This window comes from Balearica regulorum, chromosome 20 (assembly GCF_011004875.1).
Source record: "Balearica regulorum gibbericeps isolate bBalReg1 chromosome 20, bBalReg1.pri, whole genome shotgun sequence".
Taxonomy (NCBI): Eukaryota; Metazoa; Chordata; class Aves; order Gruiformes; family Gruidae; genus Balearica; species Balearica regulorum.
In genome coordinates, this window is record NC_046203.1 from 10,298,986 (window position 1) to 10,316,205 (window position 17,220).

At 47.0% G+C, this 17,220-nt stretch overlaps 1 protein-coding gene across 5 annotated transcripts in view; it reads right to left on the reverse strand.

The window, feature by feature from the left end:
• CACNA1B (calcium voltage-gated channel subunit alpha1 B) overlaps positions 1 to 17,220 on the reverse strand; it is a 294,580-nt gene that overhangs the window by 8,992 nt on the left and 268,368 nt on the right. For all 5 annotated transcript variants that reach the window (XM_075772765.1, XM_075772766.1, XM_075772767.1 and 2 more), the window contains 6 exons: positions 8,208 to 8,316; positions 6,119 to 6,226; positions 4,759 to 4,871; positions 3,742 to 3,869; positions 2,474 to 2,600; positions 1,789 to 1,899 (listed from right to left, as the gene is read on the reverse strand). In XM_075772765.1, the coding sequence (XP_075628880.1) occupies positions 1,789 to 1,899; positions 2,474 to 2,600; positions 3,742 to 3,869; positions 4,759 to 4,871; positions 6,119 to 6,226; positions 8,208 to 8,316 (696 nt within the window). The remainder of the gene's footprint in view (positions 1 to 1,788; positions 1,900 to 2,473; positions 2,601 to 3,741; positions 3,870 to 4,758; positions 4,872 to 6,118; positions 6,227 to 8,207; positions 8,317 to 17,220) is intronic.

Below are 17,220 nucleotides of genomic sequence, written 5' to 3' on the forward strand. Positions count from 1 at the left end.
GCAGCCCCACAGTACAGCCATTGTCAGACATCACGGCAGATGTGCAGCAGACACGATGACGTCAAGGGAGAGGAGGTGATGGGGGAGGAGGACAGCAAAGAGGGAGGGAGGAGGTGAGATTGAAAGCATAGGATTTTTTTTTTTTTTTTAAAGTGGGAACGTAAAAAGACAGAGGAATGACAGGCAAACAGAAAGGGAGATGTCCAGAAACAGAAATATTGCAAAAAAGAGTTATAAAGAACTCAAAGTTTGGGGGAAGCAGAAGCAGCACGTGAGAGGGAGGGTGGAGGGCATGGAGGGGGAAGACACACACAGAAAGTACATCGGTTATTCAGCTGAAGCTACAACCACCAAAACATTGTATTATTAAATGAGGTTAGACCCACTCAGATATTACGGGCCTGATTCATAACAAGATTAGACAGTTTACACGTGAGGCAGCTGTGCCCTGGGGAACACGAACCGTGCTTCTGCGAGAGAGACTCACTGCTGAAAATATCTGACTGCAAGGGAGAGGAGCTTCCCAAGGAAAGGCTTGTGCTGCCGGCCCTGCCGCTGCCAACCGCATTGCCTTGGAAGGAAAGATGCTACTTGTGCTCTAGAATAAAGGACAACTTTGTCCTGGGAAGGGGGAAGGGAGGGAGTATGGGTTTGCTTTGGTGTCTGTTTCTTTTACTAAGCATGTTGCGTAGTGTTCCTGATAAGGCAGAGGATCCCAGCTCTCATACAAAGACTGCAGTTTCTGAAGTCAGCTGGGAAATTTGCTAGCCGATGAAGCGTAGCTTGTGCCAGCCTGAGCACATTAACAAAACCATTATATCTGTTGGAAGCATTGCTGTGTATGGAATACACAGGCTTTTAGTTTTAGGGTGCAGAATTTTTTCCATGTTCTGCTTCCCACGGAGAGCAATGGGAACAGCCCGCAACCACGGGCTGCTCGCTCCTGACTCTATGAATCAGGCCCTTTGAATGAGAGAGACCCAGCTAGGAGTGGTAAGATGTTCTGACACACAGGAGGCAGGATGGTGGCTGGAGAGCATCCGGGACAATAAGCTAGCAATGAACATGTGAAATGGCCAAAAAATGATCTGTGAAAACCGTGACATACTACGCACTAAATAGTGTCCACAAGTTGCTGTAAAAGTCAACTCTAATGACGAAATTTCTTTACAAGAAGTTAAACAAGAGAATTCCTCAAAAACATTTTACTGACCAAAATCACAATACAGTATATGCTAAATACTATGAGAAGAGAAAAAAAAAAACAGGGACGATGCTTAGTGTCTCAATGCACCTTCTAGGCACAAGGTCCCTGGTATTTTCTGTACCTGCTACATTCATCAAAGAGAATCACAGCACATTTCCAGCTTTTTTTATGGCCAGGGCGGAGGAACATGCCTTGACTGTCTGTCTAGACAAATGGCACACAACTGCCAATGGGAAAATTATGCCTTCCAGGAATAGAGGCTGGCAAACTTTATTGTCCCTGGTTCATGAGAACATCCACTCTTGGGTAGGTAGTCATCAGTTAGCTACCCAAACTGAGGAAGTCCTCTGGATTGCTTTTTGCTGCAACCCGGGATGAATAAAACTGGGGACAGAGCTGTGTCTACACACGAATACCTGCCATTCAAGCATAAAGGCTGGTTACCAGTCTCCAGGTTCAGCAAACGTCTCTTAAAACAAATATTCACAAGCAACTTCCAACAACATGGCAAGCAGAGGGAAGATACTGAGTTCTTGACCCACTCTCAGTCTCCCACCGCCAGCAAAAAGTCCCTGGCTCACCTGAGTTTCGGCAGCCAGGCGCGGCATGGAAGCCGCCCGCCCCTGGCTCTCCAGGCCTGGTTGGTGCTCTCCGTTGGCAAGTGTGGGGCTGATTTCCCTCATTTCTACCACCTGATCAAACAAGAAATGGTTTCAGTAGCAAGAACATGAACATCAGCTTCGAAGCCATCATCTGTGCAGGCTTCTGCTAAGTTTGATTTAATTGTGAAGAGAAGCTGGGAGGAGAAAGTAAATTAAGAGCTGCTCAGGTTTCTCTAGCTACAGCATTGTCTTCAACAAAGACAAGAGTGGGCCCAGTTCTTCCACCAGCCATGGCAATGAGCGCCAGCTGTGACCTGTGAAACCCCTCCTCTGAGTTTGTACACTAGTGACAATGGGATTGGGACAATGGGACAACTAGGAAGAGATAACCTTAAGTAACCTATTGCAGCAGACACTTAATTCCACAAAAAGCGGGTCCACATGTACAGCTATCAGATTGCAGAAGATATCAGATTTAGCTTTTCTCCATAACATTCCAGCACACTTTGGGTTACAAGAGAGCGAGCAATGCTTGTCTCAAGGGACAGATCTACTGGCTACTGCATTTGACCCTGTCTTCACCTGTTTTTTTCTAAAATTTCTAAAAATCTACTGCATTTCTAAAATGTACTGTATCTCATCCTGTCTTCACCTGGTTCCTTACCCGTTCAATGGGGATTTCTTCTGAGTGGCCTCGTTCAAAACCTGGTGTCCTGGTTTCATAAAACACATCCTGGGTGCGTTGGGTCCCCCAAGAACTGGACTCTTTGATCCCACCCTCTGGGGCTGGTCTGTCAGAAGGAAAAGAGGAAAAAAGATTAACTCGTTTGCAAAGCGATTTTGCTGACCTTATTGTGCTGCAGGCAAAGCACTCAGGTACCCTTTGAGGTTTTACTTATGAAACGAGTTGCAGGATAGGCACAGCTGCTATCTGGTGAAGCTATATGGTCCCCTGGGTTTTGCCAGGACTACTTTCTATATAGCCTGAAGATCCCATGAGCAACAAGGAAACCAAACCAGTTGGTACATTATTTTTTTTTCCAGTAACTGAGGAAATCAGCTTTTGCAGCTCAAGTGCTGATGAAGCAGAATGAATAATTTGGGGGTTCAGGCAAATTATGTATGCAAGACCAGTTAGTCAAATAGCCTTAATGACATTGGTCAAACATCTGTGGCCATCTGAAGTACATTCACTGATGTACAGATGGCGTTGGGTTTCACTGTCAAGTCTGATGTTGGTTTCCCCATCAAGGTTATTCAGGACATTTAAACCTCAGGTGTCTATCATTAAAAATCCACAGCACTTGTGACCCAGAAGAAAGTCACCTGAAGAAGAGCAGGAAATGGAGAATCGATTAGGGATCACTGTTACTGTAACTGTTTGGTAAGCTCTCTGTGGAGGTATTGTTTTGCCCAAAGAGAAAGAGCCAGATTCTGTCCTGGAAAATCTCAAGAAGCTCCTGCTGTAACCAAGTGCTATGAGCTTGAGGGACTTCTTTGATCCCAAGGACCTTTTTACTCCTGAGAACTCACTGGTGGTTGGTAGGTTTGGGCTTGCCTGGTTGTTTTGCAATGGTCCCAAATTCCTGTAAGCAAACTCACACTTACAACTAGCCACAATGGAAAGCTCTCCAATTAAGACTCAAAGGACACCATTAAGAAAACATGCAGCTCTTAAGAACCCAACACTACTACCACATGGATAACTGCACCTGAGGCAGCAGTGGGAAGCAGAGACGCAGAAGCATTTTGGTAGCCACTGGTGGGAAATTGTCCCAGCCATGGCGTGAAGGGGCTGCTGGTCTTCGTGTCACCAGCGGTGCTGCCCCACCTCCAGAGGAACTGAACCAGCAGTGGTTGGGGTTGATGCATACACCCAGCATGCCTCTTCTCTGCGTTACGGCTTTGCTGAGGAGGTCTTGGGATACTTACAACGCGCCCCCGTTGTTGAGTGAGGCTGAGCTTTTCTGGCGAAGGAACGCCTTTGCGTTGTTGAATGCTGTGGACTGGGTTTGTTCCAAAGTGGCCTTCAGCGGGTGGAAGAGTGACACCGGTCCAGGCTGTGAAGCACAAGGAAAGGTTGTCAGAGACAGAGCCATGTATGGAGGAGATGGCCTGCAGTATGTGTTCTAGTTAAGCAAATGTCCACTTTGTCACCCTGAAAGATCAGCCCAGCAGAAAGCACACCCCAGCCTTCCCATAGCTGTAAGAGGCTTTCAAGGACAGTTGCTGCCCTCAGCTTTGCACAGGCCAAAATTGTGCTGCAATCCCCCTCCCCTCTCACAAAGTAGATGTGAAAAATATCAAAAGATGCGACCAATGGGGATGTGCAATTCAGGTGGCACATCGTAACACTGGGTCTGCTCAAGCCTCCCATCTGCAAGACAGACAGATAAGCCATGCTGGAGATCAGCTGGATGATCGTCCTGAAGCCAATAGGTATTTGTCCTGTCAGAAGTCTTTGGGGTTTCAATACCAAGCCAGTTGCATGGAAATATTTTCAAGAAATTGTAAAAATCTTCAAATCTATTAAAGCCAAAATTATTTTGAATGATTCCCATTTTCCAAAGCAACTTCGACATTTTAGAGCCAAACTATCATCAGCTTTCAATAATTTGTTGGTGTCCCAAAGAAATCTTTTGGTGTTCCCCAGTCCCTAGGCCACTTCTGAAAACAGGACTTAGACTGCCAAATCTTTTTTTTGGAAAAGATCTTTCCAGACTACTGAAAAAGGCAACCGCACCATTTTTAAAAATTATTATTATTTTTTGAGAAAAAGAGACTTTCAGGAGAGGTTTCCATTTTTGAGACAGCATTTTCAAATCCTGCCCGAAGAAGCATCCTGACTTTCTAGGTGAAACGTGCCAGTGACTTTCATGAGAGCTGTGCGACGTGGGCAAAAAGGCTGCCCAAGAGGAGGACAGAGAAGGACACCTTTTAGCTGAGTACCTGGCACAGGCCTCCGGGAGGCTGGTGGACTTGTTCCCTGCTGTTCTTATTCTGCTTGTAGAAGTCGAATATCATCAGCGCTGCATAGACCTTCCCCACAGTCATCTCATCGGCTGCCAGAGGATGGTGAAACCCAGCAGAGATGTTCAGGTGAGGAAAGGGAAAGGATCAGGAGAAGAATAAGCCAAAGAGCACAAGGAATAACAACAAACGGGCATGAAAAACAAGTGGGAAGAAGAGGCGACATTAGAATATAGAGGCAAAACAGACACAGAAAGGTGGAGGAAAGAAAAAAAGAGCAAGAAAAGTTACAACGGACGTCTTCAGATCTTTGCCTGTTGCTGCCTTTAACATCAGAGAAGGATGGCCCCTGTCTCTAGCGCTCTGTGGCAAATATTCACAGAGACCGTGTAGGGAAAAAACAGGCAGGAAAACTCTACGGCATTGTAAGCATTGCTGACAGAAGAATTGCTAAATTAATACCAGATCCACAGCCAGCTCTTTATCAACAAAGAAGCCTTATTCCTATTTCTTTGCATTACAGTCAACTGGGCCATAATGGGCTAATATACATTTAAAGAGTATTTCATTTTTCCAGATGTCTTTTTTCACCCTCACAGCCACGCTACCAGCCCTTCCCTGCACGGCAGCTGAGCACTTACTGCAGAGCAAAGAGTTAAAGCACCAGATATATAGGCATCAAGAGAGGAGAGGAGGAAAAGACTTAAGCAGTCACTCCCCATTTGTCTTAATTAACAATGCCTTTATTGCTCTGCACTGTTTCTCATTAATCAGAAACCCAGAGCCCTTGTCTCGGCCAATCACGATAATGGCAAACTTTCCATTTTCTCAGCGCATTCACCCAGGACATCATCAAGTAACACCGAGGCTTTCAACCCCAAAATACCTCACTTCTGATTCTGTAAATTCTCAGCAAACTTTAATTTTCTTCTCCTGGTTTTCTGGAGCCCAGATGGTAGAAATCGCTCTCCTGTCCTGTAAGGCACAGGCTGGAGCTATGGAAAAGCTCTGGAAAAGGCCACACAGGGCATCAGTCCCTTCTTGGCATGGGTTTTCTTTTTTTCTAAGTACAGGAAATCTACTGTAGCATAATGAAACACATGCCCAGATGTGACCTCAGCTTCCCTACTCCTGACGTGACCATGGCATGGAGATGCAGGCTGTGAACCCCACAGAGAAGATACCTAGGAGCTGACCTACACTTGGTTTCTTTGCTGCACTCTCTAGATGACTGTGCACCTAGGTGGGGCTGGGGACAGAGCAGGCAAGGAGGGAGAAGCCTGCTCTGGGCTTCTTAGGCGGCTGGGGTGGGTTGGGTGCTTGCTGATGAACCACTTACGTTTGTGAGGAGGCACCAGCAGATCCAGAGTCTTCTGGGACAGATTGGGCCAAACTAGCGAGATCTCCTTTCGCAGCTCAGCGTCACACTGGTGCTGTTTAACACCCCCTGCAGAAAGGGAGAGAAAGGGTCACATGAAGAAGAGCCAAAACCCTTGTCCTTTCAGCGCATACCACCATTTACACAGCAAGCACAGGAGAAGGCATCTCCCCCGCTCTCATTTCTTGAGAGCACCAAGCCAGCACCAGCCACAGCAGCTGTCGCAAGGGGAACTGGTGACCTCCTCCGTGACAAAACTGTGTGAACTCAGCAGGAACCGTCATCGTTTCTACTTGCTAAACCTCTGCTGTCACTTGGGGCTTAAACTTAAGCTCAGACTTATTCTACCTAACTGCTCGTTTGGGGTGCTGGATAGCGTCAGCAGAACGCAGCACACCTCCTGGGTGTGATGCAAAGGACCCGGTCTGAGGTGCTGGACTATGAGCAATGCCATGATCGATTATAAACCCTCTCCACCAACAAAACTTCTCCTGAAGTTTTTGGCAAGGAGACATAAGCACGCTGTTCTGTATCAGCAGCATCAAACAGCAGCTAGGTCACAACATAAACCAGAAAGAGCCGAACACAGCGGCATTATTCAAACGGCCAAAGTGAGGTCTCAATTCACAAGTGGAAAGTGATTAAAGTATATGTAAGCCAACAGGCCAGCTCCCAGATGAATGCACCGCACAGTAGGCAATTAAGTAGTTCATCTGAATGACAGAGATTATTTTTCTAAGAGAAAAGTAATGGGAGGAGGCTCTGGGTACTCTGCTACATGGTGGTTTGAACTCCCACACCGAAACTCATTAGGGAGGGTTTATTAAGGGCCTGTTAGTCCCATTAAAGACTCAATTAAATGTAGCACACGAAATCTATTCAAACCAAGCACATAACAAGAAGACAGGTCAAAAACTCACAACCCGCAGCAAATATAAACCTTAGAAAGACTCCAGCGCTATCAGCTGAGCTCTCTCTTCTCTGGTTCCCCTCCAGCGTGTGGCCAAAAAAAGGTGGGGGGGAGCCTTTTTCAGTCAAAAAAGGCTGTTTGAATTGTCATTTCAACTCCTGTTTGAATTGTCATTGCTGACAGGTAACTAGAGTCCTAAAATAATACAAACTCGCCGTGTCCTTATCTAGAGTTTAATACTAAAGTAAGGTGCTGGCCCCTAAAATCCCAGGCAGTCCTAAATGCATCCTTAGAAATGAGTGTCTGATACCCGCTGTCACTCCCTGGGGGAGTCCCGGTGACCTCAAAACTTTGTCTTCTTCCAGCAGTGCCTACCCAAAGCATCAAAGACAAAGTTTAAGCAACATATGAGGGAGGTAATTAATACAGAGAGGTTGAATGGCTGGCCTAAAACCACTTAGAAAAAGCACAGCATCCTAACCCTGCCCTGCTCTTTGCTGGTAAGAGCACTGTTACCTCCTGTTAGCTTTTAAATTAGGTATAAAAGTGCTTTGGCTGGTCACGCCTTGATTCTGACCCCAGCCAGCCTGATTAAATAGTGTAACGACCCAGCGAAAAGGCCAGTATATTTTATTACATTGCAATATTTAATTGGGAAGTCAAGTAAATGCCTGATTAAACACTTAAATAATTAAATTTTATCTCAAGGCGGAATGCAGTTCACAGCACTTGGAGAGGAAGCCAGCAGACAGCAATTGGAGAGGAAGGGCTGGTTTTCCCCCTCGTGCTAGAATAGTTTGGAAAAAAGTTGTGGAAACTCTCACTTGCGTTATACAGCAACGAGCACGTGCACAAGGCTTTGCCTCCAAGAGCTCCCAACCAGGATGGCCAAAGCTCTCCACATCTCATCGACAGGGATGCCAGGATGCGGCCACCCCAAAGGCAGAGGGATGCTCAGGACCCCTCTCTGTTGCCTGTCCCCAAAGCTCCCTTGTCCTCAGGTGCTGGCAGAGGGCAAGCAGTCGATGGGAAAACAGGACTTCCACCTGGGGCAGAATTGCTGTGGTTTCAGGACACCAAGCCAACAAACAAGTTGGGGTTTGAGCCCACGCGTGCTGTCAGACATCACCTCCCTCTCACCTGAGGCGAGTTTGATTTCTAGGGCAGTGCGGATCAAGGCCATCAGCGTGGACGTGAAGTGGACTGTTAAATCTTCAGGCGAGATCGGCATGTTCATCCGCACCAGGCGCTGGAGAGAGAAACGCAGTCGCTGTGAGCGTGGGTCAGAATTCCTCCCCCCTCCCTTCCCTCCCCCTCTGCGAGCCCTTAGAAACAGCCAGATTACAAACATGTGTTAACTTTTCGTGCACTGAGCTAAAATGCATCTTTTCCGTATAAATGTCAGCTCCTTTTCAGGAGCAGGTCTGAGCTGTAACGGTGGCTTTAGCAGTTAAACAATTGCTTTGCCAGCATTTGTACTGCAATCCTACCAAGAGAGTTCTTCCAAAAAGAGCCAGTTTGAATGTTCTCATCCCATCTCACAGCCTCGTACCCTGCTCCTGACAGTCTCCAACTACGTCTGCAGCCTCCAGATGTGTGGCTGGTACCCGTCACCCCTGCCAAAGCAGCATGCTCAGGAGCTATAAACCATGAAGCCACCTCTGCCATCCTTCCCTACACCAGCTACCTTCACCTGTATCCTGGTTCTACAACAGGAGCAATAGCAACAAATGGGACCTGGCACCGTTGAATGAAGTGAGATGATGGAGGATTTGTATCTGCCATCCAAAGACGCAGATCCATCCAGAAAGGGACTGCACCACTGAGTGGGATGTGCGGAAGGCACTTTCAGTAACGACAACAGGAGTCGTGTGAGTGGTTGTACAGGAGCTGTGCAGTCTCTGGAGTGGTCCCGTGATGATGCCTTTTGTACAGAGCCAGAAGCACACTTGAAAACGCTTTGGGACTGGCTGCTAATAGCTAAAGGTGAGCAATATCCTTTTTGTTGGAGAGACTTGGGTTCTGTCTCTTATCTCCTTTCCCTGTAGGTATCCCAGGAGCTCTGAAGGTCTTCTCCGTTCCTTCCAGTCAATGAGCTACACAGCTCCATTGGGACCTTACCCACAGGGGAAGGATTAACATGAGCAGGACTGTCATTTCCCCCAACTACGTTCTTTCAGTCTGAACTCAAAATAGTTCCTCAGGATCAGTATCTTCCAAGATCTTCAGACCTGGTAGCAACTCCTTCCCCATCACCAGTCAGGACCACCTCTGATACGGCAAATCCATCATTCCTGTAAGCAATGAAGTACTTGAGATTGCTTTGGCAAGCTGTGCCTCCCTTACCACCGCCAGCAGCAGAGCATGTAAATGCAGGCAGGGAGAAGCACTCTCCAAGCCTTGCTGATAACCTTAGCAACGCATTTGAAGGGTGGATTTCTTCTCCTTCAGCAACCTAATGATTTCTCAGCTCCTCGGCTTTCACAAGCTGTTTAGAAACTTCCTTGGCCGGAGCCATATCAGACAAGTCTCTGTGTTTCCGTTCTCCGAGGGTACCTGCAACCCGAGGGAGTCACCGGGCGTTAATTTGTCTGAGCACAGCCTCGCAGCAGCCGGTAAAACCAAGTGTTAGCTTGGCCTGGGCCCCTTGCTCGGGAGGGAATTTCATCCACATCTGAAAGCTGCTTAGGCTGTTATTTTGATCTCTATCGCCATACAGAAATCTTCTCTTTGTTTAACAACAGCCCAACATGCTGCTAAGGAAATTTAAGCGCAGTCAGCAGTGGGCTGCAGACTCACCGAGGCAGCAAGCTGCCGCAGCAGAGCGTGCACCCGCGAGGACAGATCCCGCTTTGGCTCTGTACACTATCAAACTATGCAACCTCAAGGGCTGTGAATATTTTTCAGAGCTGCAGCGTTGCTGGTGCAATCCTCCCTTCAGATGTAACTGCAGTGGCTCGGGCTGCCCCGTGCAACCCCGCTCACCGTCCCTGCTGGCCTGGGGAAGCTGTGTGGTAGCAGCACCTCTGCTCAAGGGCAGTTTTTGCTGGTGAAGGGAAATGGAGCGTAGCCGAGAGCAGGGACCTGCCTGGAGTCTCAGGCGAGGCGAGAGGCAGAGCGCGGCAGAGGGCTCCGTGTGAGCCCTGGCTCCTCCTCCTATGCTCTACCCAAAACCAAGCCAAGGCTGGTGAATGAAGACTTGCCCGCCCTTTCCATCACTGGGTTAGCCTCCCTGCCTGAGAAACCTCTGCCACAGTTTCCCAGAGGTATAAGCTGAGCTGCCTGAGGCATTTTGGTGCCCTGAATGAGGACAGACTCCAACCCCGGTACCTTCTGCCAGGCAAGCAGAAATCATTTCCCCCCAGGTGGACGTGTGCCGGTGCTGACAGAGGGCACTGGTCCAGTGCAAAACGTCTGCTTCCGAAGTGAGCTGACATTCAGCTGTTTGTTGAGCCCTGCCCTGCAGCCTTCCAGGCAGAGGCCTCCTTATTTATCTTAATACACCTCTTCGGATCTCATTGCACGCTGCAAGGACAAGAGACTCCTGTAACAACCTACCCTGTCTCCTAAAGTCTGAGACAAGCCATTGTAATCTCAAAGAGCTTTCTTAAAGCATGCCCAGAGGTTATCCTCCATGGCTGACAAGCCTCAGAGATAGGGAAATCAAAGCCCAGACTCTCCTCCCTTTATAATTCAATGACAGTATCAAATGCTGGCAATGCCACAACAAGTTTTTCTGCTCACTTGTGTCAAATGAAACAGGATTTTAATTCAGACTTCTGCCCTCAGCACACAAAAAGTTACAACAAAATTATTATATCCACCTGAGCCCACAGTTACCGCTTACAGAGATCCCTCTGAATCCCAGTTCAGTGGGAGAGAGTTAAGGGATGGAGAGAGAAAGAAGATGCATGGAAGTGAAGAACAAGCAGATGAGAAGTACCTCCTCCCAGGAGAGCTCTATCCTCACAAAATCTAACGAACAAAAAACATTTTGGGACTGAGATGTCCCAGGTCCCCCAACTGCCGTTCTAGAACAAATTCCCAAAGGGAATGGACGCGGAACACAGGCCACATCGCAGCAATGCCGTATGAAGGTCTTTCCTCCTAAATTTTAATCAGGGACAAAGGATTTAGGGGGAGATTTTCCAAGGGAATGCACAATGCACACTTGCAGGAAAGTTGGCTGAGCAAAACTCACCTGCAAGTGCTGAGCAGGAGTGCTGCAAACAGCCACCTGGAAGAGCCTCTCCCCAGACCATGTCCCTTCCCTCCTTCCCACGCTACCCTCAGCATTTTTTTCATCCCTATACGCAACCAGATCAACCTGGACGCCTTTAGGTCATTGCAATTTCCAATCTGACAAACCATCAGCCAACAGAAAGCGTGGTCGTTGTGCAGGTCCTCGCACATCTCGCAGCCCCTGGCTGGGGACCGCTGGCTCTAGCAGTCATGTCAGGAGAGGGGAGGCTTGGGTGGGATGTCTCCTGCTCTCCTCTCTATCGGGACAGGATGCATCTCCCTGTCCTCCCCAGGGCAGGTTGTTGGCAGCCAGTTGAGGAGCACTTGTGTTGCAAGGTGGGTTGCAAGTTGCACCTACCAGGGCAGAGCAGCTGCCCATTTCTTAGCCAAAAAAAGCCATTAAATGGGACAGAAGTGCCTTATAACCTGCTGCAGCTAATCTCAATGGGTTTCAGCTACAAGCCACCCCAGATCCCTCCCGACATCAGTGAAAATTGCTTTCTTGGAAGCACAAATGGAGAAAATAAGTTGCTCAAATGGATATACCACATTTCTGGGAGAGATCCTGCTGAAGATGAAGCAGTTGGGAGAAAGGAATTGATTCATCTTTGATTCAAAATAGCTTTACCATCACACTGTGTGGGGGAGGCAAGGGAGAAGGCAGTTTGGTGAGACATGCTCACACCATGTCCCCGCACCACCACTGACACCCAGAGGAGCCAAGGACTCAGCCAGACACTGGCACAGCCACCCCAGAGGAGGGACTCGGCACCTGGACGTCCCTGGGCATCGTCTGGTGCGTTTTCCTAGGGCCAGAAACACAACTGAAAGACTGAAATTGCACGCAAAATCTTCATTTCCCCCCCCAGTATTATCAAACACCCTTAAACATTAAAATAGTTCCTTCCAACATGTGCGGAGCAAGAAATTTCAATCCTTTCAAAGCTACTTTCTAGTTTTACCTAAATTTTAATTCATATACATTTCTACAATACCCATGTAAAAGAAACTGGGATCCAATTGAAATTAGTAAAATTTCCCAAAGTCAAATATTCCAATTGACCCAAAAATTGCTCTTTGAAAAATTAATGAAGAACTTTTGATTTTCATCCCTAACCAGGATAGAAGAGACAACTTCAATGTTTTTCAGACAGCATGGGCAACAACATGGTTGAAAAAGCCTGAACCAGTTGTTTAGCCTGTACACAGTTTAAAGCAAAATTAATATCTCCCCACATTTTTGCTGTTTTTCTAGCTGAAATTGCACTTCAAGGCCATGCCTTATCAGTTCCTCATGCTTTGGAATATGATGCAAAAATTTGATTAAAAAATAAATCTGATTTGAATAATTTTCCATCTTTCTAGACCCCAAAAGGAAAACATATGAGCCTGCTGATGCAGATGGCAGGGGACCCGATGCTTCCCCTCGCACTAGTAAAAAAACTTGCATCACTTGGGGTGCCCTGAGAATTGCCAGCCACAAACAAGGGCTGTTCAGGTGAATTAATAACTGAGGACCATAAAAAAAAAAAAAAAAAAAAAATCCCTCCCAGGTGCCCAGACCTGGCAGGAAAGGGATTCTCTGCTCCCCACGTTGCTCCTCATCCTCCTCTCTGCTCTGATTTCCTCCAAGAGTGTTTGAGGAAAAGCAGCCGGCAGCAGATGGAGTCCCCGCTCCTACTTCCCAACCGCGCTTGGGGAACCCTCCTCCAGCCCTTGATTTTAATTAGGCGGTTTTGGAGTCATCCCCCTCCCGAGCGAGGGGAGCTCGTTAATGTTTCTGCAGGAAAAGGCCCCAGAGGCAGGAGCTGCAATATTGTCTCTAGAGTCTCCTAATTAACTCTGTGCAGATAACGAGGTAGTAACCGATTACAGCCAGGGTTAGGGAGGCAGCGCTTTTTGCTCCAGTTACTTGTGTGGTCAGGAGGGGTGCAGACACCCCTCAGCTTCTAGTAGTGATTTAATTGCAAATAAACAAAGACATTGCTAATGAGAAACCAAACCTTTGCATCAAGCAGAATTGACAGAATTTATGCCCTTGCAGCATTTGGTGCCTGCAGCTCTTCTGCTTAGAAACTTCTTGGACAATGTCAGAATAGGCAGGGAATGTGTTAGAGAAACAGGGGGGAAATTCATTCTGGTGTCAAAAACCAGGATAAAAGGTCTCCTGCTGGCTCCCAGCCTGACCCAGAAAGTGAGCACTGAACAGAAATATCTGCACTGTAAATTTTATTCACTGACGCATTTGTCCAAACATTAGCAGGAAGAGGAACATACTGAGCTACTGCCAGGAAAACTAGCTGGCACCCCCATGGATTTGAATTATTAAGAGCACCCCATCAGCAGCTCCTGCGCAGCCTCTGGGACAAGAACTGCTCTGGGAATGATCCCCAAATGCGAATAAATTTGGGACAATGGAGCGCTGCTTGTGGGAAATGAGGCTGAGTTTGGTGAATAAATTATTTGCTATGAATAATTCACCCCAACCTAGTTGTAATTATTCTACTCTCACTTAACTCTTCCATTGGCTTCAGAGAGGCTGGCCATGGCCTTCCTCCCTCCTGTGGCCAACAGAGGATTCAGGTCTGTGCCCCGAAACGTGGGCTCTGTCTCTGGCCCACAACCAGACCTGCTGCATGGTCATCCCATCTTCAGCAGGTACAAGAGAAGAGATTTAGCAGCATTGTGGGCATTTCCTTCTCCCATTTTTCTCTAGAGATGCAGAGGATGGACTGACTCCAGATGACAGAGATAGAGTTGCCAGAGCTGCTGCTCTGCCCTTATTGCTCCTACTGAATAGCATATAACGCCCCAGGACCCTTCGCTATAGACAAGCTGATTCTGTCTAAGAGGCCTCAAAGTCTCAATGGCGACTGTTGACGGCATGAAAAAAACACCACCCTCATCTGAAAATGGACCAGTGATTACATTTCAAGACATCAGAGTGAAGTCAAAGTGTTTTTTTTCCCTCTTTTCATCTCACCACATGGAAGAGGTGTTAAAATTCCTATCCTTTACCCTTTTCTCACCCTCCCAGTGCAGGATAGAGCTCTCCTGGTGCCTGAGCAGCGTGGCTGGAGGATCCCACGCATGCACCTCCAGGCAAGCAGCAAGCCACGCGCACGAAATTGCAGAGGCTGGTCACGCCGACCAAGGAGAACAGTTGAGAAAGGGGAACCAGAAAACAGCAGAAAGGAAGGACAGCAGCCAAAGAGGCTGCAAAGAAGGAAAAATCCAAACAAAACAGCAGTGTGCACATACAGAGAAGGCAACATGGACGAAGACAAGGGGAAAACACACAAAACCTTTGCAAACACAGAGAACTGAGAAAATATATATGGGAAGAAAAAGGGTGAACACATGGGGCAAAAGAGCTTTTGCCAGACAGAAGAGTTAGGTTCTTTAAAAATCTTTTGGTTTAGAAGAAGAGAGCAGAAATAGTGCAGAGACAAAGCCCTGGCTGCTGTCGGCACTGACCGAGCTACAGCTGCAGGATGAGGGGGTTGTCCCCCACGCTGGCTCTGCGGGGAGGTGTGCATGGCTGGGGGGGCTGCACGGTCCTCCCCAAGTCTCCCACCAACTGTGGGAGGACGGCAAGAGTGACACTGGGGGGGGGCGGGGGCACCCAGCGGGTGAAGGGCAGGGGGATGCTGCGACCCACACGCAGCCATCATCTGGGGGAAGATGCTCAGCACCAATCTGTCTCCATGGATGTGCTGTTCCTAGTGTTGCACATAGAAGTGGAGGAGGGAGGGAGTGAAAACTGGTGCTGCCCCCCATGAGGGTTTAGTTTTATCAGCTGCCATAGCTGAGAGTGGGGGTCAGCCCAAGCTGCAGCCTTACACCATGGGAAAAATTCAGATCTGCTCTTAAGTCTGTATTTCTGTAGTTTGGGGCTCTTTCATAATGTGAAAAATGAATCTGATCACCTCCATGCTCAGAGAAATCTGACATTTAGTCTAGGTTTGAGCTGTGTGACTTGAACCCATCTCTACTTATGGTTCAGTCATACACAGACATCTTTTAGAGGCTTCTTAATAGATGGGTAAAAATTAAAGACATAAAAAAATTAGGAGTCTATTTTAAAAGGAAAACATTCATATGTACCTAAGTGCAGTGGATTTGTTCTGCAAAGATGGACAAATTAAATGAGATACCAGCTAACTCACAGGGAAAAGACAGGCTAGGGAAGGCACATCTGCGGTGCCTCTGCCCAGGAAAGTCTGCTTCAACAGCTGAGAACAATCACATGGAGGCAGAGAGACACAACACTATGAAAATCAGCCAAAAGGCTTGTTTAAAATGCCTATTTTAACACATCACCTTTTTCATCCCCTTTTATTTTCTTCCTTTTTTAACTGTACAAGCTTCAGGGAAAAAAGAAAAAAAAAAAAAGCTTTACGCTACTGGTATGCATTTGTGAGCACAGAGCAAATCTGGTTGCCCAGCTGCAAACACCTACTGCCGGGCTTTCAGCAGGACACAGCTCCATTTTAAGTCAATGGAACCTCACAGGTGCTAAAAGGAGGCATTACTTCAAAATCATTGGGTTTCTGTGTAAAATTGGTACCTCTATATAGATGTTTATCCATCTACTCCTCTATTGGCAAGAGCTGAGACCTGGGAGCTGGCATGTTGATGTAGCTGGGTTTCTCAAGCTTTGTTACGGAATGGTGGGTATGAATTGCTCGTAATAGAGATGCTCTTTTAAATCAGCCACCAAAGTGGGCAGAAACAAATAAAAAGGAATATAGAAAAGATATCTAACTGGCTAGCTTTAAGGTTATGTTTAATTTTCTTTTTACTTTAAATTCTAACACACTGAGGAAGGATCTTGTAGGAAGCTGTATCTGAACCTCTTCTTGCTGCTAAGTGCCCTACTTAAAGGTTTAGCTTGAGTCTCTTTGCAAAATCTTGCTTTCATATGGCCTCAGTGAAAAAACAAGCACTATTGGAAGGGATGTTGTGATCTGGATCCATTGCACCAAGGACAGTGGGGTACAATAATTAGGCTTGGTGGTGGCTGAAATGACGTCAAAAGCAAAAAAACCCTACCCTGTTGAGTTTGATGGACGTTCAATTCCACCAATGCCAAACCTCTCCCTCCAAAACCGTGAGGTTCAATGGTAACAGCTTCCAAGGAACTGCCCCTGCAAATGCAAATTTCCAAGCACCTTGCGAGCTGTTGGGAGAGCAGCATGGCTTCAACTGGTGGGGTCTGAGTCTGCTCCGTAATTTTGGCTCTGTGTCCATCTGAGTTTCCACCGCATTCATCCAGGCAGTGTCTGAAAGGCAGCAGCTAGCAGCCTTTTAGATAGAATCCACTTTTGCGGTTCAATTAAAAAGTTTTTCAGAATAAACAATAAGTTTGAGTGATTTCTTCATCTTACTGTCTTAAATGTTTTCTGTTAAAATAATTTCTTTCACGAGGGTATTTAAGGAGCCCTTCTGGTGTTGCCTCTGTTTAATAGCTTGCTAACTCCTACAGTACTGCCTACTCTAATTACTCCAATCTAATTAAGAGGAGGAAAAAAACAACATACTACTGAAGGGCTAGTGAGAACCGATAGTCAAAGAGCTGTAGGAAGATAAATGGGGATCATATTGGTGGGGTAATTTGCTCATTAGCACCCTCCCTCCCCAAATTAGCCTAAATGGAAGCAGAATGAGAGAGGAGAGAGAGAAACACTGATAGAGATAGCAGAGACATACTTAGAAAGACAAACTGATGTGCCATAGTTTCAAAGACCAAAAAAAAGTTACCAAAAAAAAAAAAAAAAAAGAGGCAGAAGATCCAAAATCCAGTCTGCTTGGAAAGCAGAGAAAGCACCAGAAAAGTCCAGGGGAACAACACTAATGCCACAGAAAACCCACTTCAGCCACAGCACAAAAAGCTGGTGGTTTGGCAGGA